Genomic DNA, 23,237 nt, shown 5'->3' on the forward strand with positions numbered 1-23,237 from the left:
AAAAAAAAAAAAAACGGGGCTGGGCACCAGTGGCTCACCCCTGTAATCCCAGCACTTTGGGAGGCCAAGTCAGGTGGATCACCTGAGGTCAGGAGTTCAAGACCAGCCTGGCCAACACAGTGAAACCCTGTCTACTAAAAATACAAAAAATTAAATGGGTGTGGTGGCATGAGCCTGTAATCCCAGCAACTCGGGAGGCTGAGGCAAGAGAGTTGCTTGAACTGGGGAAGCGGAGGTTGCAATAAGCCAAGATCGCACTATTGCACTCCAGCCTGGGCCACAAGAGCGAAAAGATGCCTCATTAGGTTGTTTATTTGATTTGAGATGGAGTCTTGCTCTGTCACCCAGGCTGGAGTGCAGTGGCGCAATCTTGGCTCACTGAAGCCTCCACTTCCTGGCTCAAGCAATCCTCCAGCCTCAGCCCCCTGAGTAGCTGGGACCACAGGCATGTGCCACCATGCTTGGCTAATTTTTGTACTTTTTGTAGACACAGAGTTTCACCATGTTGCCAGGCTGGTCTCGAACTCCTGAGCTCAAAGAGATACGCCTGCCTAAGCCTCCCAAAGTGTTAGGATTACAGGCGGAAGCCACTATGTCTGGCCTGACAGTACATTATTAATCCACATAAAACTCAATGTTCTTTTATAATAGGTGAAATCATTCTGTAGAGCAGGATTTGTCATCCTGAGTTCATCAAACCAGAATGTGAAATGAAGAATTTCTGCAAACTCTTTAGCAAAAGCCTGTTCATGTGCTAGATGCTGGGTGGGAGAATATGGGTTACTTGTCAAGGCTCCCTGAAGACCTTTTAATGCTGCTTCTAACCACTGAGAACATCCATACAGTTTCTTTAATTTGCCTGCCAGTGGAACAAATGCACCCCATGCCTTCTCTTGCAACTTTTCATCTGCTGGCTGCTGGATTGCTTCTTGTATTTCATGGTCAGCTCCTCTGTATGATTGTAAGTCCTCCAAGATGCCATTTGCATCTTTCAATACTACATTCGCCTAATTATAAATTTCCTTCTCAGACTCTACAGACTAGGCATTTTCAGGCACTGCTGGTAATTCCATCCTTATCCTCTTATCCTCCTCTTGAGCCTTCAGGCACTCTCAGCCTCTCTCCTCTGCCCTCCAGGAGCTGAGCTGCACAAGGTGGCTCCTCAGCAGTGCTAGGGAAAGCCCCAGCCTGGAACTAGGGAGCAGTGGCACTAGGACTAGGAGACCCTCCAGACACGCCCCTGTGGTGAACTGCGACAAAAATATTTCCATTTGTGGAGCACATAATAATGGCACAATAGACACCAAATATAAATCACCCCATTCATTCTTCATAACTCTTAAGAAAATAAATTCATTTTAAAAAAATCTCATTTTCCCTTTTCTCTTTCTTGTTCATGCATGAGAGCACATGCACAAAAAACCACAGCAAATATAGCTATCACAAAAGTATGCATTCCCTAAGAATCCCAACTTAATAGCAACTTGGGAGTGGATCTTCTACTCCACTATTTTTTATTATCAAAAGTTAGGCATTTGCAGGCACAGAAAGACAAATGTATTATGTTCTCACTCATTATGTGGGAACTAAAAAATGATCTAATGAAGGCAAGAACTAGAATGAGTTATTCTATCAGAAGCTGGTAAGGAAGTATGAACTTACAGTTAGACATACAGAATAATTTCTAGTGTTTGATAGCATAGTGGGGGGACTATAGTTAACAATACATTGCACGTTTCAAAATAACTAGAAGATTTGAAATGTTCCCAACACAAAGAAATAATAAATGTTCAAGATGACCAATAACTTAAATTCCCTTACTTGATCATTACATAATGTATGCATCTATCAAAATACCGCATGTATTCCATAAATATATACAAATATTATGTATCAATTTTAAAAGCTAGGCATTTGACTTTGAACCTTTTTGGAAATTCTGCATTTTCAACTTACAAGAAACCGTCTCTTGCTTTCATGTATCTCTTCTTTTTTCTTTTCTAGTTTTTTTCTCATTTCGATTTCATATAGTGCATTCTGTCGCTTTATTTCCTCAGCATCTTTTTCTTCATGTTTTTTCCTTCTTTCCTCTTCTTCCTCATGTTCCTTTATTCTAAAGCAAAAACATAATTGAGAACAAAGCAGAAAAATAGGTTATATCTTTAAGAAATGAATTCAATTCTAACCTTGAATGATTTAAAGCTGCAAGGAAGAACTTGTGAATTTCTTTGGGGGGAAAGAACAGACATTAAATGGTAGTAATAGTAAACTAATCCAATCTTGGTTAACCTAGAACTGGCAATACTTTCCTTTCCTCAAAATTTATTTCATTATTCACCCAAGTAAGCGTTCTTTTCCTTTAGAAAGAACCAGTTAATGGGATGACAGTAAGAAGAAATGGTGACATTATTTTACAGAAAGGTTCCTAATCCCTAGTGCTTCCCAACTTCAGCCCTAGATGATGCTACATAAACAGTGGGCCTAGCCTCTCAAGGAACAGGGTTTGATGGAATGAGAGGAAGAAAGTTCTCCTTACTCAACTGACCACTTGGGTTGTAATGCTTTCTCCAGCCAATACCGACTAGCCGATAATTTCTTCTGAGTGATGAGCCTTCCTGGCTCTTTCAGAACTTATGTGTGAGTTCTTCAGAGATCCCTGAGGGTCCACCTCACTGCCCTGATCTGGGCAATTTAGCTCCTGCTGCCTCTCTTCAACTTGTCCATAAGCCCCACCACCATCACTAGCAGGAGCTCCCACTATTAATCAGTTAATTACAGACTCCAGGTCTCAAGGGCCCCTCATCTGGCAGCCAAACCTCAAGTATACAGGCTTTGTCACTACTCTATCTGCCCTCTCTCTTGCTTTTTTTTTTCCTGAACAGGTAGCCATAGTGTAGGTCGACAAACCACCTAAATAGATGAATGACTAAGAAATAAACCCTTTTTTCTTTACAAAAAAACTTTTTTCTTTAGAAATGGGCTCTTGCTATGTTTGCCCAGGCTGGTCTCAAACTCCTGGTCTGAAGCAATTTTCCCGCCTCAGCCTCCCAAAGCATTGGGATTACAGGCCTTAGCCAATGTGCCCAGTCAACCTTTCTTTCACATGCACCCAATTGAGAAAACATTTTTTTACTGGAGTCTCCTCACTTAGCTTCCGGGAAGGGAAAATTTCCTTCCCCTATGCCATGGAGGACTATACAGTTAAGTGAGCCAACTAGTTCACTTTGTTACTGTTAAGCCAATCCAGGACAGGAGATTCCTACTTGATTCGTCTGTGCAGAATAATAAGCTTTAGAGTCAGAGTCACTCTCTTTAGGAGGATGTAAGAAAAAGATCACTGTGGGCCAATGCTAAACAAGGTTTATCTTTGCCCTAAAAAAACCTCAAGTTTCCAAAATTTTGTTAGAACTATTTAATATTTTATATCTACCAATCTCCTAGAAGCAAACTCACAAGTCAACAGTCAAGATCTGAAGAACATGGCCTGGTGTGGTGGCTCATGCCTATAATCCCAGCACTTTGGAAGGCCAAGGCAGGCAAATAACCTGAGGTCAGGAGTTCAAGAGCAGCCTGGCCAACACAATGAAACCCCATCTCTACTAAAAAAAAAAAAAACAAAAAAAATTAGCTGGACATGGTGGTGCCCACCTGTAGTCTCAGCTACTCAGGAGGTTGGGGCAGGAAGTCGCTTGAACCTGGGTGGCAGAGGTTGCAGTGAACCAAGATCACACCATTGCACTCTGGCCTGGGTGAGAGCAAGACTCTGTCTCATAAAAAAAAAAAAGATTTGAAGAACATTATAAGAAGAGATTTATTCAATTCTAAGAACAGAAGCTTTTGAAGTTTTTAAATTGCTACTTTAAGAGAAAACAAGATACTTTAAAAATTTTCAACTTTAACGTTTCTTAACAAATCTGGAAATCACTAAGATTATAACTGTGCATCCATTGAATAATTCATCATTTCAGCAAAAAATTTACCTATTCTGAGAGTAACAAAATTGTCTCCAAAATCACTTAAAATATATTGCCAGTGACTTACATAATTCACAATAATTAAAAATTTAATTAGCTGTCAAAAGAGTCTTTTTCCTTAGTTTGGGTAGTTTGAATAGACTTCTCATCTATCTGCCATTAATTTAGCTTAATGCAAAGTTAACTTGTTGAAGTAAATTTGAGATCCTCTAGTTCAAGGAAGAAATACATAACATTCATATCGTTACTTCCAACTCCCATTCCCAACACAGATGTCAGCAACCAACACAGAACTCTTTCCTGCCGATTCTTGGTCCTTCGCAACCAATGCATCGGGCAGCCTCTACCTCGCAATCAGAGTTGAATATGTCATATGCCTTGCTATCCTTGAGTCAGCTCCTTGCTATCCTTGATTCACATTCTGAAGGTTCCAAATCTGTACATCTAGCACAGATCTGATTCTTGGGCTTATATAGATGTTGTATAGTTCTCCTGTAAAAGCAAGAAAGACCACTGCCCAAAATTTGGTTCAGATGTCCAGGTTGATGACACTACATCCCCAGAAAACTTGATAGAAAGTATTACTCACATGAGGGACTCCTGGGAAGAGCTGGGCAGGCATAAGTAGGTCTTGATTGCCTTGGACAGAGCAGAGGGAGTGGGTTTGGGCCTTTATTATTGCTAAGAGGTGGGACTGAGGAAAAGTTTTTGAGCATGGGGGATTGAAATTAAGCACTGGTGCCAAAAGAGGAGGAGAAGAGTTCCAGGAGCCTTCTTATCAGCCTGTACAGACACAGGGCCAAGAAGAAGTGAGGGTGAAGCCTAAAAAAAAGGACAGTAGTCAGACATCCAAAGTGAGCTCTCTCTCTATTACAACAGACAACTTTGCTTCTTTCATTTTTAAAAACTTTTTTTTGAGACAGGGTCTCACTCTCTCATCCAGGCTGGAGTGTAGTGGTACAATCATAGCTCACTGCAACCTCAAACTCCTGGGTTCAAGTGATCCTTCTGCCTCAGCCTGTCATGCAGCTGCAACTGCAGATATGCCCCACCACACCCAACAAATTCCAGCAAACTTTTTTTTTTTTTAAAGATGCAGTTGTTGTAGGGGAAGGATGGGCTATTGATATGGGGGTAAAAGAATTTACCAAAACAATTGTAGAAAGGCAGATTTATTAGAGAAAGTATAAAAATACATTGCCAGGGAGGCAGTGAGCAGTCTGCAAGAAAGAGGCTGACTGCAAGGAAACAGGGCTTGCTAGAGATTTTACAGGATACTGTATATACTGTATGCTGAGCAGGGCTTTGTGCAGTACTGATAACACCAAGGTTGCCGTGAGCTTACTTGTAGATGGCTGGTGGAAGTTGGGCACAGGAAGATTGTGAATTATTTGTACAGAAGGGCTGTGTGTCCTGGACCAGGAAGAAAGGCAGATTTACAGCTTATCATCTGCATCATCTTTTGCTTTTTCTTGCTCCCACCAGCCAAACTCCTTTTCCCTAATTAGGACTCCATAGGAGTCTCACCATGTTACCCAGGATGGTCTCTGAACTCCTAGGCTCAAGTGATCCTTCCCACTCGGACTCCCAAACTGCTAGGATGAGCCACCATGCCCAGCCTACCTTGATTCTTATAGAGACAACCCACTAGGCATCATCACCTAGCTATTACATAGCTACTTCACATTCTCTGTGTCTAAAACCAAATTCATCATCCTCCTCTTCTAAACTGATTCTTTTGGTCTCTTTTCTTTATTTTGGTGAACAGTACCATCATCTTTTCAGTTACATATGGTAGGGACTTAAGAATTATACCTAACTCTTCTTTAATCCTTAGACCTCTCATTCATTTACCTAGTATTTATTGAATTTTTACTACAGTGAATAAACAGACATGGCACACTCAAGAAGCTCACAGTCTAGTGAGGGAGACAAACAAAAACAAGCTAACAAGTAAAGTACAGACATACCTCAGAGATATTGGGTATGGTTCCAAACTACTGCAATAAAATGAATATCTCAATAAAGTAGGTCATTCAAATGTTTTGGTTTCCCATTGAATGTAAAACTTATATTTACACTCTACTATAGTCTATTAAGTCTACAATAGCATCATGTCTAAAAAATGTATATACCTTAATTAAAAAATACTTTATTGCTAAAACATGCTAACAACCATCTCAGCCTTAAGAAAGTCAGAATCTTTCTGGTGGTGGAGGGTCTTGCCTTGACATTGACGGCTGCTGACTGAACAGGGTGGTGGCTGCTGAAGGCTGAAGTGGCTGTGGCAATTTATTAAAATAAGACAACAATGAAGTTTGCCATACTGACTGGCTCTTCATGAAAGATTTCTCTGCAGTAGGTGATGCTGTCTGATGGCATTTAACCCACAGTAAGACTTCTTGGTAAATTAGAGTCAATCCTCTCAACCTGCTGCTGCTTTATCAATGAAGTTTATGTAAAATCCTAAATCCTTTGCTGCCATTTGAATGGCCTTCACAGCATCTTCACCTGCAGTAGATTCCACCTCGAGAAAACCACCTTCTTTGCTCATCCATAAGAATCAGCTTTTCATCCATTCAAGTTTGATCATGAGATTGCAGCAATTCCCTCAAATCTTCAGGCTCCACTTCTAATTCTACTTCTCTTGCTATTACCACCACATCTACAGTTACTTCCTCCACTGAAGTCTTGAACCTCTCAAAGTCATCCATGAAGGTTGGAATCAACTTCTTCAAATTCTTATTAATGTTGATATTTTAACCTTCTTCCATGAATCACAAATGTTCTTTTTTTCTTTTTTGAGATAGAGTCTCGCTCTTGTTGTCCAGGCTGGAGTGCAATGGCGTGATCTAGGCTCACTGCAACCTCTGTCTCCTGGGTTCAAGAGATTCTCCTGCCTCAGCCTCCTGAGTAGTTGGAATTACAGGCATGTGCCACCATGCCCAGCTAATTTTTTATCTTTTTAGTAAAGACAGGGTTTCACCATGTTGACCAGGGTGGTCTCGAACTTCTAACCTCGCGTGATCCAACGACCTCGGCCTCCCAAAGTGCCGACATTACAGGCATGAACCACTGCACCTGGCCCAAGTGTTCTTAATGGCAATTAGAATGCTGAATCCTTTCCAGAAGATTTTCAATTTAGTTTGCCCAGGTCCATTAGAGGACTATCACAGCTATGGTCTTGTGAAATATATTTCTTTAACAGTCAGACTTGAAAGTCTAAATTACTTCATGATCCATGGGCTGCAGAATGGATGTTATGATAACAGGCATGAAAACAACATTAATCTCCTGTACATCATCAGACCTCTTTTTTTTTTTTTTTTTTTTTTTTTTTTTTTTTTTAGTTTTAAGGTTATACCTGAAATCATCAGAGCTCTTATTAATGCTCACTGACAATAACCAGGTGCATTGTCAATGAGCAGTAATATTTTGAAAGGAATCTTTTTTCTGAGCAATAGATGTCAATAGTGGACTTAAAGTTTTCAGTAAACCTTGCTGTAAACACATGTGGTGTCATCTTGGCTTTGTAGTTTCTTTTTCAGAGCCAAGGCGGAAAAGATTCAGCATTATTCTTAAGGGTCCTAGGATTTTCAGAATGGTAAATAAGCATTGGGTTCAACTTAAAGTCACCAACTACATTAGCTGCTAACAAGGAAGTCAGCCTGCCCTTTGAAGTGTTAAAGCCAGGCATTGATTTCTCTTCTAGCTATGAAAGTCCTAGATGGTATTTTCTTCCACTATAGGACTGTTTCATCTATACTGAAAATCTGTTGTTTAGTGTGGCCACCTTCATCAGTGATTTAGCCATATCTGGATAACTTGCTGCAGCGTTTTCATTAGCACTTGATGCCTCACCTTGCACATTTAGGTTATGGAGGCAGCTTCTTTCCTCAAACCTTATGAAACAACTTCTGCTAGCTTCACTTCCACAATGCCCGTACCTCTCCGGACATCACAGACTTAAAGAGAGTTAGGACCTTGTTGTGGATTAGGCTTTGGCTTAAGGGAATGTCAGGCTGGTTTGAGCTTCTATCTAGACCACTAGAATTTTCTCCATATCAGCAATAAAGCTGTTTGGCTCTTTTATCATTTGTGTATTCATTAGAGCAGCACTTTAAATTTCCTTCAAGAACTTTTCCTTTGCATTCACTGCTTGGCTGTTTGGTGGAGGAGTCTGAATTTTCAGCCTATTTTGGCTTTTGACATGTCTTCCTCACTAAGCATAATCATTTCTAGCTTTTGATTTCAAGTGAGAGACATGCGCCTCTTCCTTTTATTTGAACCCTTAGAGGCCATTATAAAGTTATTAATTGGCCTGATTTCAATATTGTCGTGTCTCAGGGAAAAAGGAGGCCTAAGGAAAGGGAGAGAGATAGGGGAACAGTGCTTGGTAGAGAAGTCAAGACACACACAATACTCCTCAATTAAGTTTGCCATCTTATATGGGTGCAGTTTGTGGGACGTCAAGATATTACAATAGTAACATGAAAGATCATTGATCATAGATCACCATAATAGATACAGCAATATTGAGGAATTTGAAATATTGCAAGAATTACCAAAATGTGACACAGAGACATAAAGGGACATGCTGTTGAACAAATGGTGCTGATAAATTTGTTCAATGCAAGGTTGCCACAAACTTTCGATTTGTAAAAAAACCCACAATATCTGCAAAGTACAATAACGCAAAGCACAATCAAACAAGGTATGCCTATAAATAGACAATGTAATTACAAACTGTAGTGCTGTTTAGAAATAAGAGACTAAGTAAAAGCGTAATAATTGAGGTACTTAGATAACTTTCAACAGAGTTGAACTCTAAGACAGGAAGGCCTCCCAGAGCTGGTAAAAAGTCTACAGATGAATGGAAGGGTAAAATTCCAGGCAGTAGAGAAAACATGAGGCAAGAATGGTTTGGTAGATGCTCGAAGCCCTGGAAGTTCAGTGTAACAGAGGCATCATAACTAAGGGGAAGGAATGGTAAGAGAGGAGGCTGAGAAGTAGGCAGGCTGGATCACACAGGGCCTTGCAGGGGATATCAAATTTCCATTGTATTTTCAGTTGAATGGAAAGCCGTTGAAGTGCTTAAGGTAGAATAATAATATGATCAATTTTCATCTTGATAAAATATCTCTGGATGATAAATAAAGAAGAACTTGGCAAATAAATAATGTGAGGCCAATTAAGAGACGGATACAGTAACCCATGGAATATATGAGGGTTGCCTCGACTAGATGATAGCAATAAATTCAAGATTTGTTTTGGGGAAAAAAAGCAACATGAATTGCAGAGAGATCTGATGTGGAAGATAATGGAAAATGAGGAACCAAGGTGAATTCCTACGTTTCTGGTTTGAAACACTGGTTGGATAAAGATGCCGCTGGGAGTCAATAATTCTGTGTAGACATTTTAAGTTTGAGATACTATGAGACACTGAAATGGAGATACCATGGAGGCAGCTGTATATGTGAAGCTGGGGTTCAAAGGGATGGTCTAGACTAGAGCCGTCAGATTTAGGATGGCACTTAAATCTGTAAAACGGATGAGATCACTTAAGCCCTCTTCTTTCTCTCTACTCTCCCTAGATAATCTTTATCCAGGGAAAAGTGATGCAAACTATCCTATGACCACTTTTTCTATGTGTGTGTGTGTGTGTGTGTGTGTGAAGCTGATGGGATTAACTGACAGTAATTAGTGAGTTTTCTTAAGCCAAGTCTATGTGTCTGTTCCTAGAGAAAGGCTTACCTATTTACAGAACAAAGAAGGCCTATACAGTGTCTGTAGATACAGTGTTGTTTCTTTTTAATAATTATGTATAAGATTCCTGGTCAAAATCCCTCTATTTGAGGATTTTGGTGTCACTGTGGTATCTTATTTGTCTTATCCCCATCATGCCCAAGGGGCTGTGAGTCACAAAAAGACTCTTATACTGGTCAAAGCCCCACAGCAGCACAGTCTTCCCTGGTCTGGAGCCTATAGATTGTTTAGAAAGTATGTGAAAATTTTCACTTTCAGGCACAGGGCCAGCAGCTGTGTAATGAGTTTCAGTTTTCTATTACTGAGTAACAAATTAATCTAAAACTTAATAGCTTTAAACAATAAACACTTATTACCTCATACCATTCCTGAGAGTCAGGAACCTGAGAGTGACTTAGTTGGATGCTCCTCAACTATCTTGTAGTCAAGATGCCAGTTGAAGCAGTAGTCATCCAAGGGCTTAAATGAGGCTGGAGAATCCATTTTCACATATTTGTTGTCAGGATGCCTCAGGTCCTTGCCACATGGATCCCTCCATTGAGCTGCCCGAGTATCCTTACACCATGGCAGTTAGGCTCCCCAATGAGCAATCCATGAGAGACAGCAAGGAGGAAGCCACAATGCCTTTAAATATCCTAAACTTAGATGTCACACACCATTATTTCTGACACATTCTATTTCTTAGAAATGAGTTACTATGTATAGCCACACTTAAGAGGGAAATAAATTGGGCTCCATCCTCTGAAGGAAGGAGTATCAAAGAATGTGTGGAAATACTTTAAGTCACCACAAGGTAGCACTTGGTAATACAATTAATAGGGCATGCAAAAAGAGACTTGCCTCTTGGTATTCTGCAATTTCCATTTCTTTGTGATTAAAAGAATAAAAATATGGTCTTTGCTCAAAGAAGACAGTCATTCCAAATTTTGGCAGACCTTAAGGCACATGACCTACAAGACATCATGATCTGATCCTAGCCTCTCTCTCCAACCTTATCTTTCACAGTGCACACTTAATCCTTTATACTACAGCCATCTTGACTACTTTTAGTTCTCCAAATCCACCATGTTCTATCCCACTCTGGGCCTTCACCTGTGTTTAAAATACCTCCATAGCCCACTCTTAGCATGGCTTATTACTATTCATTCTTCAAACTTAGGTGCAGGAGCCAGTTTCTTCTGAAAACCCTTCTCTCGACTGGGTCAGACACCAATTTTATATGCTTGCACACACCCTCTACACTTATGTTTATTCATTTATTTTTTAGATAGAGTTTTGCTCTTGTTGCCCAGGCTGGAGTGCAATGGCGCAATCTCAGCACACTGCAACCTTCACCTCCCAGGTTCAAGCAATTCTCCTGTGTCAGCCTCCTGAGCAGCTGGGATTACAGGCATGTATCACCATGCCTGGCTAATTTTGTATTTTTTTTAGTAGAGACGGGGTTTCACTATGTTGGTCAGGCTGGTCTTGAACTCGTGACCTCAAGTGATCCACCCACCTCAGCCTCCCAAAGTGCTGGGATTACAGGCGTGAGCCACAGCACCTGGCTGTGAACTTCTTAAGAAGATTACATCATATTCATCTTTGTATTCTCAATAACTAGAATAGTCAGGGGCAAATGGAGGTTGTTCAATAAATGTTTGTATGAATGAAGGAATATCGATTTTGCTCCTGATTAAACTCTTAAGAAAGGGGAAAGAAACTCTCCTTTGCATCTCTTTTCTACTACATGCTTCTCTTCCCAATTCAGGTTAATACCAGTGCTATTATTCCATTTCTATTAGTTTAAAGAGGCTTTTTATAGGCTCATCTCCATTCCTAACAGTGTTTTAAAGTAACAAGCATTCTGAATTCCATAAAACCCATACATCAATAAACATTCAACAGAATCCAGCTTGGTGATAAATTTGTAAACTCATATACTTAAACAAATATATAATAATAGGTTTATAATTTCCTATGTTGTTTTCAATTACAGATTTGAATGTTTCTTATTAAATTTAAGCTGTAGGACTTTGGAAACAAATCGGCAACCCAGGTTCACATGCTGAACATCTCTATTAGTCAGGGTTCTCCAGAGAAAAAGAACCAAGAGGGTGTGTATATATGTGAGTTTATTTGGGAGAATTAGCTCACATGATTACAAGGTGAAGTCCCACAATAGGCTCTCTGCAAACTGAGGAAGAGAGAAACCAGTAGTGCTCAGTCGGAGTCCAAAAGCCTCAAAACCAGGGAAGCTCACAGTGCAGCCTTCAGTCTGTGGCCAAAGGCCCGAGAACACTGGTGTAAGTCCCAGAGTGTACTGGCGGAAGAACCTGGGATCTGATGTCCAAGGGCATGAAAAGCAAAGGAAGCATCTGGCACCGATAAAGGAGAAAGCCAGAAGGTTCAGCAAGCAAGATTAGCCCACCCTCTGCCTGCTTTGTTCTAGCTGTGCTGGCAGCCGACTGGATGGTGCCTACCCCACTGAGGGTGGGATTTCTTCTCCCAGTCCACTGACTCAAATGTCTATCTCCTCTGGTGACACCCTTGCAGACACACCCAGAAACAACACTTTACCAGCCATCTAGGTATCCTTCAATCCAGTCAAGTGGACATGTAATATTAACCATCGCAACATCCTTCCTCTCCTAATTCCCCACAATGCAACCAATCTAATGCGGGAAATTCTGTTCCATTGCTTGTCAACATAACTGAATTTTCAAGAAATTTCAAATAAAAATAGGAGAGTTGAGAGTACAGTGAGGATAAGTAACACTTGGTCACCATCCACAAGGACAAAGCCCACCACGAGAAGTAAGTAAAGGAATTTATGCTGACCGCAGAGTTTGATGAACATTTTCTAGACTGCACTGAAGATATTCCAAAGAAATAACTAAAATAAATCCTATACCAGCTTGAACCTCTAACCTACTGAGATATACTACAAGGAAAAAACATGCTGTGGCCGAAACACAGCCTAGATACAAAGGCTGTCAGTAGATAGCCAGCCTGTGAAGGTGTTAGCACTTGCCTTCACAGGCTGTCTTGTGCAAGGTAGCTTGCTAGAAATCTGACTGCCACCTCTGAGCTCCAATATAACAAGAGAGATTTCTCAAACACAAGTGATTCACTGGCCAAATACTTGCCTCCCTTTGCCAATGGTGTTGTCCCTAACTTGTACAAACCTTTAGATTTCTATAGTACCAAAGAAAAAAATTACAATAAATCCAAACATTTTTCTTCCCATGTTACTAAGGACTGAACTGAAAACTACACAATTTGGCAATATGTATATTCTGATAACTGATGTCTGTGTCATTTAGACACAATGTGATTTTGATAAATACATATGACATACAGGTATGTGATAAAAGCATGTAATAAGACAATACTGCTCATTCACACTTCATTTTATACAATGTGAGTATATATGCTCAGAAAAAATGTCTGTTTCAATGACTGCCAGAGGCTGGGGGTAGGAGAGAACTTACAGCAAAAGGGCATGAGAAACATTTTGGGGGTGATGGAAATGTTCTATATCTTGATTTCAGTGGTAGTTATGCAGCTATACTTTTTAAAAGGTGAATTTTAATGAATGCAAATTATATTTCAATAAGCCTGATGCCTCCATCATTAAAAAAAAAAAAAAAACTCTGCATGGCTATACACCAAAACAACAATAGTAACTTCCTGTGGTAGTTTAGATTTATTGTTCAACAAAGCTTCACTCCCTTTCCCTTCCTGCCTCACTCTCATGGAAGTCTACTTCTCTGTTCTGTTGTTGTTGGGGTTGGCCGTGTGACTTGCGTTAGATTGATGGTAGTCCAAGTATACTTCCTTGTCCATTGACTTTGGGTTTAGCTATGTTCTTGCAAGCTTGGGCTTGCTCTCTTGAATCTCTGTGAAAAGTTTCCCTGGGTGGCTGCTTCATCCTGAACCTCAGAATGTATACTCATGGAGTGGTTCAGAATCCTCCCCACAACAATGAGCAAACCCAGCCAGTCCTACAGCTTAAAGAAAAGTTGCCCAGCTGATTCCAGCCTAGATCAGCCAACCCCCAGATGCATGAGAAGTAAACACGTTTTTTTTTTTTTTTGTATGCCACTGGACTGTATGGTTGTTTATTACATTGCATTATTATGACAATAATAACCAATATATAATCTCTGGGTAAGAAAGTGATAGTGATTTTTAACCTCCTTTTTGTATTCTTTCTACTAATTAACTTAACATGTATTATTTTTATAATCAGAAAAAAGCTACCTCCATTATGAGAAAAAGAGAAAGGTACAAAAGGGTATTTGATGTATACATACTGTTTTAGATGATCTTTGGCAAGAGCCACTCTTTCTCTATGCCGTTTTTCTGCTTTTTCTTGTTCTTCTTTAAAAGCTTTTTCAATGTTGAGTTTCAATTGTTCCTCCCATTTTTTATCTGATTTTATCTTACTCTTTTGGAATTCAATCTGGGCATCACGTTCCTTCATAACTCTACTAAGAAGAAGTCCTGACTACAAAAGAAAAATTATAGTACTTTAAGAAAATGATGCCTAATTATGTATAGGTATGTTAAATATATATAAAAATACAAGAAAACCCAAGTAGTACATGAAAGTTTTTCACTCTTTCTGTCTGGTAAAATTGATACTGCTTTGCATTTTCAATGGCCTTTTTTCTTTTTCCTTGTTTGTATATTTCTTCTTCCAGATCAAGAATTTGTCTTTCTGCCTCTATTTCTTCATCACGCTTCTTTTTGGCTTCAAGTTTCTGTTCTTTCATTCCCTGTAAAAAGACAAACACAATCTTCTGTTTTTATTTGTCAATTTAATTTTACTACAATTTAACATGACAATTTGAGATATTGTTTTGGTTGTATTTGTAATATTTTATTAATAAAATAGAGGCTATACTTACGAGCTAATTTTTTAGACTGACTTTTTTAGGTTGGTAACATATTTACATGGTTCAAAATCTCAAAATATTAAAGAGGTATATGAACTTCTCCTTCTGTATTAATCTCTTCTCACATAAATGGGTAATTTACAAAGAAAAGAGATTTAATTAGCTCACAGTTCTGTAGGCTGTACAGAAAGGATGATGCTGGCATCTGCTCAGCTTCTGGAGAGACCTCAGGAAACTTACAATCATGGCAGAAGGCAAAGAGGGAGTAGGCATGTCATGGCCAGAGCAGAAACAAGAGAGTGAAGGAGGGTGGTGCTACACACTTTTAAACAAAGAGATCTCATGAGGACACACTTACTATTTCAAGGATAGTACCAGCAGGGTTGGTGCTACACCATTCTTGAGAAATCTGCCCCCATGATCCAACCACCTCCCAATAGGCCCACCTCCAACACTGGGAATTACATTTCAATATATTTGAATGGGGACACACATCCAGACTGTATCGCCTTCCAACCAATCTGCAATCTCCTCTCATTTTAAGATAACCACTATTAGTTTATTTTGTTTACTTCTAAAGTTCCTCTCTACAATTACATAATAAATATATATCTTACTACTTTTGCTGCTTTAACAAACCAATAGTTGTATATTTTATATGCTCTTCTATAACTCTGAGGACTCCACTCCTCATCCTCATGTCATATAAGGTCTTCCTTTTCCTTACTGGTCCTATTGTCTATGTCTTAAGAAAACCTTACTTACTCTGATATCCTGAAGATATTTATTTTAAAAGTTTTAGTGTTTTGCCTTTTTTTTTTTTTGGGATGGAGTTTCGCTCTTGTTACCCAGGCTGGGGTGCAATGGCGCCATCTCGGCTCACAGCAACCTCTGCCTCCTGGGTTCAGGCAATTCTCCTGCCTCAGCCTCCTGAGTAACTGGGATTACAGGCACGCGCCACCATGCCCAGCTGATTTTTTGTATTTTTAGTAGAGACGGGGTTTCAACGTGTTGACCAGGATGGTCTCGATCTGTTGACCTCGTGATCCACCCGCCTCAGCCTCCCAAAGTGCTGGGATTACAGGCTTGAGCCACTGCGTCCGGCCAGTGTTTTGCCTTTTAAATTTAGGTATTTAGTCTGGCTGAAATCTATTTTTCTGTATTCTGTATCATTGAGATATAGTTTAATCTCTTTCATATGCCAATTATCCCAGTATCAGTTGTTGAATTCCCATCCTTTCCTTTCCTACTTGCAATGACATTTTTGTCATATGTCAAGTTCCTATATGGAACATGGGTTTGTTTCCAGGTTCTCTCGTCTGACCTATTATTTTGTCAATCTCTGTGTCTATATCACAATTTTTACTACTATGAGTTTATTGACAGTCTTGCTGCTGGTAATCTTAATAGACATCAAAAAAGTATTTTAAAAAATCTAACATCCATTCCTGATTTCAAAAGAACCAAAACACTCAACAATTTTGATATAGAAGGCAATTTCAACTTGATTAGTGACATCTACAAAAACTGTATACTTAGCATCATACTTAAAGGTGGAAGAATCAGTACTTTTTCCCCAAAGTCAGGAATAAGGCAAGAATATCTACCTTCACTACATTTATTCAGTATTATACTGGAGCTTCTAGTCAGTGCAGTAAGTCAAGAAAAAGAAATATGCATCCAGATTGGAAAGAAAGAATTAAAATGGTCTTTATTCTCTGATGCCATGATTGCCTATATAGAAAATCTGATGGAATCTACCAAGAAGGCACTAGAACTAATAAGTGAGATTAGCTATGTTGCAGGATACAAAATCAATATAGGAAAAATTAACTGCATTTCTATAGCTAATAATAGCAGATTAAAACTTTTAAAAAATACCATTTACCATAAAATTAAAAATATTAAATACTTAGGGATAAATCCAACAAAAGGTGTATAAAACCTAAATACTGAAAACTATAAAACACTGCTAACAGAAATTAAGACTTAAACAAATAGAGTATGTTCATGGTTCAGAAGATTCAATATTGTCAAAATGTAATTATCTCCAAATTGATCTAGAGATTCAACATAATCCCAATCAAAATTCCAGCCAGAAATTTTGCAGGAATTGACAAGCAAATTCTAAAATTAATAATGGCTGGATGCTGTGGCTCACACCTGTAATCCCACTTTGGGAGGCCGAGGCTGGCAGATCACTTGAGGTCAGGAGTTCCAGACCAGCCTGGCCAACATGGTGAAACCCCTGTCTCTACTAAAAATACAAAAATTAGCCAGGGTCCAGCTACTCAGGAAGCTGAGACAGGAGAACTGCTTGAACCTGGGAGGAGGAGGTTGCTGTGAGCCAAGATTACGCCACTGTACTCCAGCCTGGGTGACAGAGTGAAACTCCATCTCTAAATAAATAAATAAATAAATAAATAAAATTGATAAGGATGTGCGAAGGACCTAGAATAGCCAAAAAATCTTTGAAAAAGAACTGATTTTAAGACCTGTTATTAAATCTACAGTTATCAAGACTGTATTATTGGAGTAAAGATAAATAGAGCAATGAAACAGAATAGATAGTGCAGAAATGCTGCTTGCATATATATATGTAACTAGATTTTCAAGAAAAGTGCAAAGGCAATTTAGTGGATAAAGAATAGTATTTTCAATAAATTATAGAAGAACAATGGGATCTTCATACACAAACACACACACACACACAAAATTAACACTTCACTGCATATAAACATATATTTTAAATGGTCCATAGGCCTAAACATGAAATCTTAAAAAATATTTTTCTTTCCAACTTTTATTTTAGGTTCAAGGGGCACATGTGCAGGCTTGTTACATAGGTAAAGTGCATGTCACAAGGATTTGGTGTACAGATATTCTGTCACCCAGGTAATCAGCATAATATCCAATAGGTAGTTTTTTCATCCTCATCTTCTTTCCACCCTCCTCCACACTTAAGCAGGTGCCAGTGTCTACTACCCCCTTCTCGGGGTTCATGTATACTCAACATTTAGCTCCCACTTATAAGTGGGAACATGCAGCATTTGGTGAAATCTAAAATTTTTAAACTTCTAAAAGAAAACAGGAGAAAAATCTCTGTGATATCAGATTACATAAAGATTTTTTGGATAAGCCACTAAAAGAATGATACATACAAGGAAAACTGACAGACCATACTTTATTAAAAGTAAGCACTTTTGCTTTTCAAAAGATATAGTAAGGAAATGAAAAGTCAAGACACAGAGTGGGAGAAAATATTTTCAAGTCGAATACCTAATAATGGACTTGTATTTGGAATATAGTTTAAAAATTATCTAAGCTCGGCTGGGTGCGGTGGCTCAAGCCTGTAATCCCAGCACTTTGGGAGGCCGAGGCGGGTGGATCACGAGGTCAAGAGATCGAGACCATCCAGGTCAACATGGTGAAACCCCGTCTCTACTAAAACTACAAAAAATTAGCTGGGCCTGGTGACGTGTGCCTGTAATCCCAGCTACTCAGGAGGCTGGGGCAGAAGAATTGCCTGAACCCAGGAGGCGGAGGTTGCGGTGAGCTGAGATCGCGCCATTGCACTCCAGCCAGGGTAACAAGAGCGAAACTCCGTCTCAAAAAAAAAAAAAAAAATTATCTAAGCTCAATAATAAAACTAATTTTAAACTGGGCAAAATATTTGAACAGATACATCACCAAAGAAGATATACGGGTAGAAAATAAGTTCATTAAGAGATCTTCAACATCATTTTTATTTAGAGAAATTCAAATTAAAACCATAATGAGATATTTTACACCTATTAGAACATCTATAATTAAAAAGACCAACTATACCAACTTTTGTTGAGACTGTAGAGGAAATAGAACTCTCAAAGATTACTGTTGAGACTTCAAAATTACAACTACTTTGGAAAAGAGTTTGGAAATGTCTTACAAAGTTAAATATATACCTACCATAAAAGACAGCCATTCTACACTAAGATATCTACCAAGAGAAATGGAAGCATATGTCCATACATAGACTTTTACATGAATGTTCACAGCAGCTTTGTTTGTAATAGCAAAACAAAAAAAAAAACCAATTCAAATGTTAACATTTCATTGATGTCAACCATCAGAAAGTGACCAAATAAACAAACTGTGGTATATCCATACAATGGAATACTATTCAGCAATAAAAATTAACAATTGATATCCACAACATGAATGAATCTCAAAGTCATTGTACTGAATAAAATCTGTAATAGGAAGTAAATCAGTGGTTACCTATGGATTTGGAGGAGGAGCAAGGAGGAATGAGAGGGAATAAAACAGGTCATGAAGAAATTTTGGGGTGAAGAACATGTTTATTATCCTATAGTAATGACAGCTTTGGTGGTTTATACATATGTCGAAATTATAGGATTATACATTTCAAATATGTCTGATTCATTGTATATCACTTTTACCTACGTAACACTGTTGAAAATGTGTTTCAATGCATTTTTATGAAATTTTACATGTAAAAAATTTTATAAAAGCAGCATAAGATTACTATGAAACAAGAGTAAATCTTCAGTGCATGTGTACTCCTGAGTGGTTAATACTTACTGCATATGTATTAGTCCAATGTTTTACCACTTCTTGGGATCGCAAATGCATTTCTGTCTTTGCCTTTCTTTCTGCACGGAGACATGCTGCTTCTCTTGTCAGCCTGTCAAGGCTATCTTGAATCTTTTTCCACTCATCGTGTGGAATTATGGTGACCTGCTGGAGATCTACTTTACTAGGTAGAAGAGGTGGATAGAGAACTTGATCTTCTTCAGAGTTTTTTATTTCTAATAAATTGTAAAAAACAAACAAACAAACAAAAAAACCAAAAGATTATTAAAGACTTTCAGGAACAGTTTAAGTGATATTTTTCTCAGAAGTTCCGACATTGGCATGATAACTGAAAATTATTTCGAATACTTAATTTACTCTTGTTATCCTAAGAACAGCTATGATTAAGTGGAAAAAAAATACAAGGTCTTGAAATCAGAAGACGTGTATTTGAGTCCTTGCTTAATCACTTCCTTACTGTGTAAACTCAGGCAAGTCATTTAACTTTTTGGAATCTCAGTATCCTCATGTTTAAAATAGAGCTCTTCTATCAATATCTATTCCAACAGCTTGTTATAAAAGCATTTTTCAAAGTTAACAAAGTGGCAGTTTATAAATGGATAACTGTGGGTGTTCATCTTTTGGGGGTGTAGTCATTATGACTGACTTTAACCTCTTCCTGCTGAGCAGCAGCAACACAATTTGGAGAACTCACTGTAGTCCCAAGGTGGGCCTAATTGGTTTAAGAACACTTGGATCTTCATTGTCAATCATTATTCCTCTAAAAAGCAAAGAAACAGGATAAAATGTTTACTTGCAACTTATAGAAACTTTCTTCCTTGTTCTTCTGGGAAAGACATCCAAAAGACTCTCAAGCTAGGTATGAACAAGGAAGCAAGAAAGAAAGATAAATAGCCATCCTACAACCACAAGAGAAACCAGCCTTGAATGAAGCTATTATTGCAAAGAAGCTGTTACTGTGAAGAAAACACGAAGGAAGAATCTGAGGCAATAATGATCTCATTGTTCTGCTAATCAACTTAACCTGAAGCCTGGAGTTCCTGTTATGTAAGTGAACAAATGTCCTTATTTTTGAAGATGACTGAATTGGGTGTTCTGTTATATGAATTCAAAGCATCCTAAATGACACAGTGGAACTCCTAACAGCTCTCCTTGGAAAAATGGTCCTACCCATTTAATCAATTGAGGTTCTTAATTATTAACAGCCAAACTTACTCTAACAAGTTTAGGCAGAAAAGAAATTCATTCAGGGGCATTAAGTAATGGATTTTCAATCTCGTAGAGAGCTATAGTCATCCATATAAGCTATATATGCAAAACATCATACAAACCACATCAAGAGGTTCCAGTGAGGGCACACGGCAACGGGCTTTGTGTAGGCATCTCAACTTGCCCCATTTACAACTTGCCCCACTGGATACCATATACTTGAATCTGCACCACCGTTGCCTCTGAAATTGGTACACTTTTGTTGCCATTATCTACACACACTCACAAATTGATTCAACACGCTGTTTGCTTCCTTATATTGCTCTCTTCAGAATATCAATCTGGCATACGTAAAATTGATTGGCTGAGTCTTTATCCCATGCTTGTACTCCAGCTGTAAGGGAAGCTGAAAACATGAATTCTGCCTTCTATCTTAAGGAGGTAGGACATCAAAGGAAGGAGATTCACCAAAATAGGAAAGTCGTTTGAACAATGATAGGTAGCCACAGGCATAACAAAGGTAGGATAGCAGAGTGGGTAAGAGTGTGGATTCTGGAGTCAGACTACCTGAACTTTTTCTAAACACACCATATATTAACTATATGAATGTAGACAAAATTACTTAACCCTTGTGAGTTTGTTTCCTTAATTGTAAAATGGGGTCATTAACAGTACCTAATGTATGTAAAGAATTTAGACTAGCACCTGGTACATAATATGTTCTCAACAAATATTAGCTATTATTATTTTTACTATTTGTATGAGGAGAAGAATGAAACAGAAGTAGAGAGAAAGGCAGAAGCAAGAAAATCACGTGGTTCCAGAAAGAGAAAGACACTGAAAGAAAAGAAGTTAGAAGCTGGTGGCTGAAGTGTTGAGTTTAAACCACAGGTTCTGTCTTGCCTACCACATACCAAACATCTGCATGCAGAATAAAGCCAAACAAAGCTGACTTTATCATGACTCTTTAGCTGTAAAGAGTATTATCTTGAGTTGCAAAGAGTATCATCATGACTCTTTAGTTGCAAATGACTGATATAACTCATAGTAGTTACAACAAAAAGGAGAATATTGTGTCTCTCCTATCTGGGGATTGTGGTGTAACTTGATTCAGGACCCTGTTCCACTTAAGAGTCATGACCAATATATCCTTATATCCTTGTAACAAATTTCCTTTATTTTGCCTAGACCAGCTCACCTTGGCTTGTGTTACTTGCTATCAGAAGCTAACCAAACAACCGCCTCTAAGTTAAACCATCTGCCTTTTGATTAACAAATTGCTAGGCATGTTAATATTTTTGTCTGACCTGAGAGTCATTCTCATTCTTTAATATGTGAAATAAAATGCAGAAAATTTAATTCGCCAAAATTCTAAAGAGGCTCAGTAGAGCCAATGGCCCATTCTGGCAGGAGATGCTCCCCACAAAGCATACAGTGGTAAGTGGCCTTGGCAGTGGTGGCAGGAGAGCAGGATTTTAGCAAGCTATGCAGTACACAGCATGATCCCTCCTCTTTGACATCTCAAATCTATAGTAACTGTGTTCACAGGATGTTTTATATAAGTAGATCTTTTCATGGACTCTGATACAAGAATGAACAAAGAGAACCACAAACGCAGGAATAGAGGTGGGTAACCACAAAGAAAAAAATGAAGACAACAGGAAACTTGGGAAAGGCTTTTTACTATCTCAGGCCACTGAAGTTGGGGCAAAGTTCCCCCATACTTTGAAGATCAGGAAAGCGTTGGTTAAGATCAGAGTTATAGATGATTTCATATATCCCCGCTTTAATCCACTGGTTGATGTAAAATTTAGTTCTTATAGGGCAGTCTTACTTCCAAGATTCCTACCTCACAGTGGTTCTCATACAATGTTAGTAGAGGCTGTTAGAGAAGTTCAAGAAGGCAGGCCACAGTTGAATGAAGGGACATGAAAGACAGAGACAGATGGACAGAGAGAGAATATAAATAGGCAGACTCACAAGCAGGAGAGAGGGGACAAAGGCAGTGGCAAGTTACCTAAAATATCTAAAATCAGTCCATGTACCTGCCATATTGACACATTTTCCATGGATTAGATCATCTTTTTATTGAGTTATAATACATATAAAAATTCACCACTGTAAAGGGTGAATTTTTATTCACTCAGCAGTTTTTACTCTATTCACAAAGCTGGGCAACTATCACCACTATTTAATTCAGAACATTTTCATCACCCCAGAAGGAAGCTCTGTATGCATTAGCAGCCCTCTCCTCCTCACAGCTCCTGGTAACCATTAATCTACTTTCTGGCTCTATGGATTTGCCTATTCAAGACATTTCATATGCATGGAATCATACCTTTTATATCTGTCTTCTTTCACTCAAAGAATGTTTTCAAGGTTCACACACATTGTAGAATGTATCAATACTTAATTCCTTTTTATTGTTGTTGCTGTTGTTGATACTGTCTCTGTGGTCCAGGTCTTTCCTGAGCATGTACATAGCTCTATGCATGCATTTGGCTTTCTAGATTCCCAAATCTAGAAGCTTTCCAAAGCCCCTATGGACATATCACTTCCCAACTGATCCTTTTCAGTTTTTTGGTCAGTTTGTTTGCCCCCAACTGTATCACTGCCAGCCTATTTCATGCTGTTAGGATACCTGGGACTGGGTAATTTATAAAGAATAGAAATTTATTGGCTCATCGTTCTGGAAGCTGAGAAACCCAATATCAAGGTGCCAGCATCTAGCAGGGGCTTTCTTGCTGCATCATAATATGATGGAAGGCATTACATGGCAAAACAGCAAAGAGAGGGTGGGGGTGCGGGG

The 23,237-nt window shown here is 38.7% G+C and overlaps 1 protein-coding gene across 3 annotated transcripts in view; it reads right to left on the minus strand.

Annotated features, from left to right (window-relative positions):
- Positions 1 to 23,237, minus strand: part of CCDC173 (coiled-coil domain containing 173) — a 44,061-nt gene that overhangs the window by 18,675 nt on the left and 2,149 nt on the right. For 2 of the 3 annotated variants that reach the window (XM_017517340.2, XM_017517342.2), the window contains exons 2-6: positions 19,872 to 19,979; positions 19,208 to 19,434; positions 14,330 to 14,503; positions 14,039 to 14,232; positions 1,957 to 2,113 (exon numbers count right to left, since the gene is read on the minus strand). In XM_017517340.2, coding sequence (XP_017372829.1) covers positions 1,957 to 2,113; positions 14,039 to 14,232; positions 14,330 to 14,503; positions 19,208 to 19,434; positions 19,872 to 19,962 — 843 coding nt within the window. In that variant the 5' untranslated portion in view covers positions 19,963 to 19,979. The remainder of the gene's footprint in view (positions 1 to 1,956; positions 2,114 to 14,038; positions 14,233 to 14,329; positions 14,504 to 19,207; positions 19,435 to 19,871; positions 19,980 to 23,237) is intronic. The other variant, XM_017517341.2, reaches the window with a different exon arrangement.

Source organism: Cebus imitator, unplaced genomic scaffold (assembly GCF_001604975.1).
Source record: "Cebus imitator isolate Cc_AM_T3 unplaced genomic scaffold, Cebus_imitator-1.0 Scaffold628, whole genome shotgun sequence".
Taxonomy (NCBI): Eukaryota; Metazoa; Chordata; class Mammalia; order Primates; family Cebidae; genus Cebus; species Cebus imitator.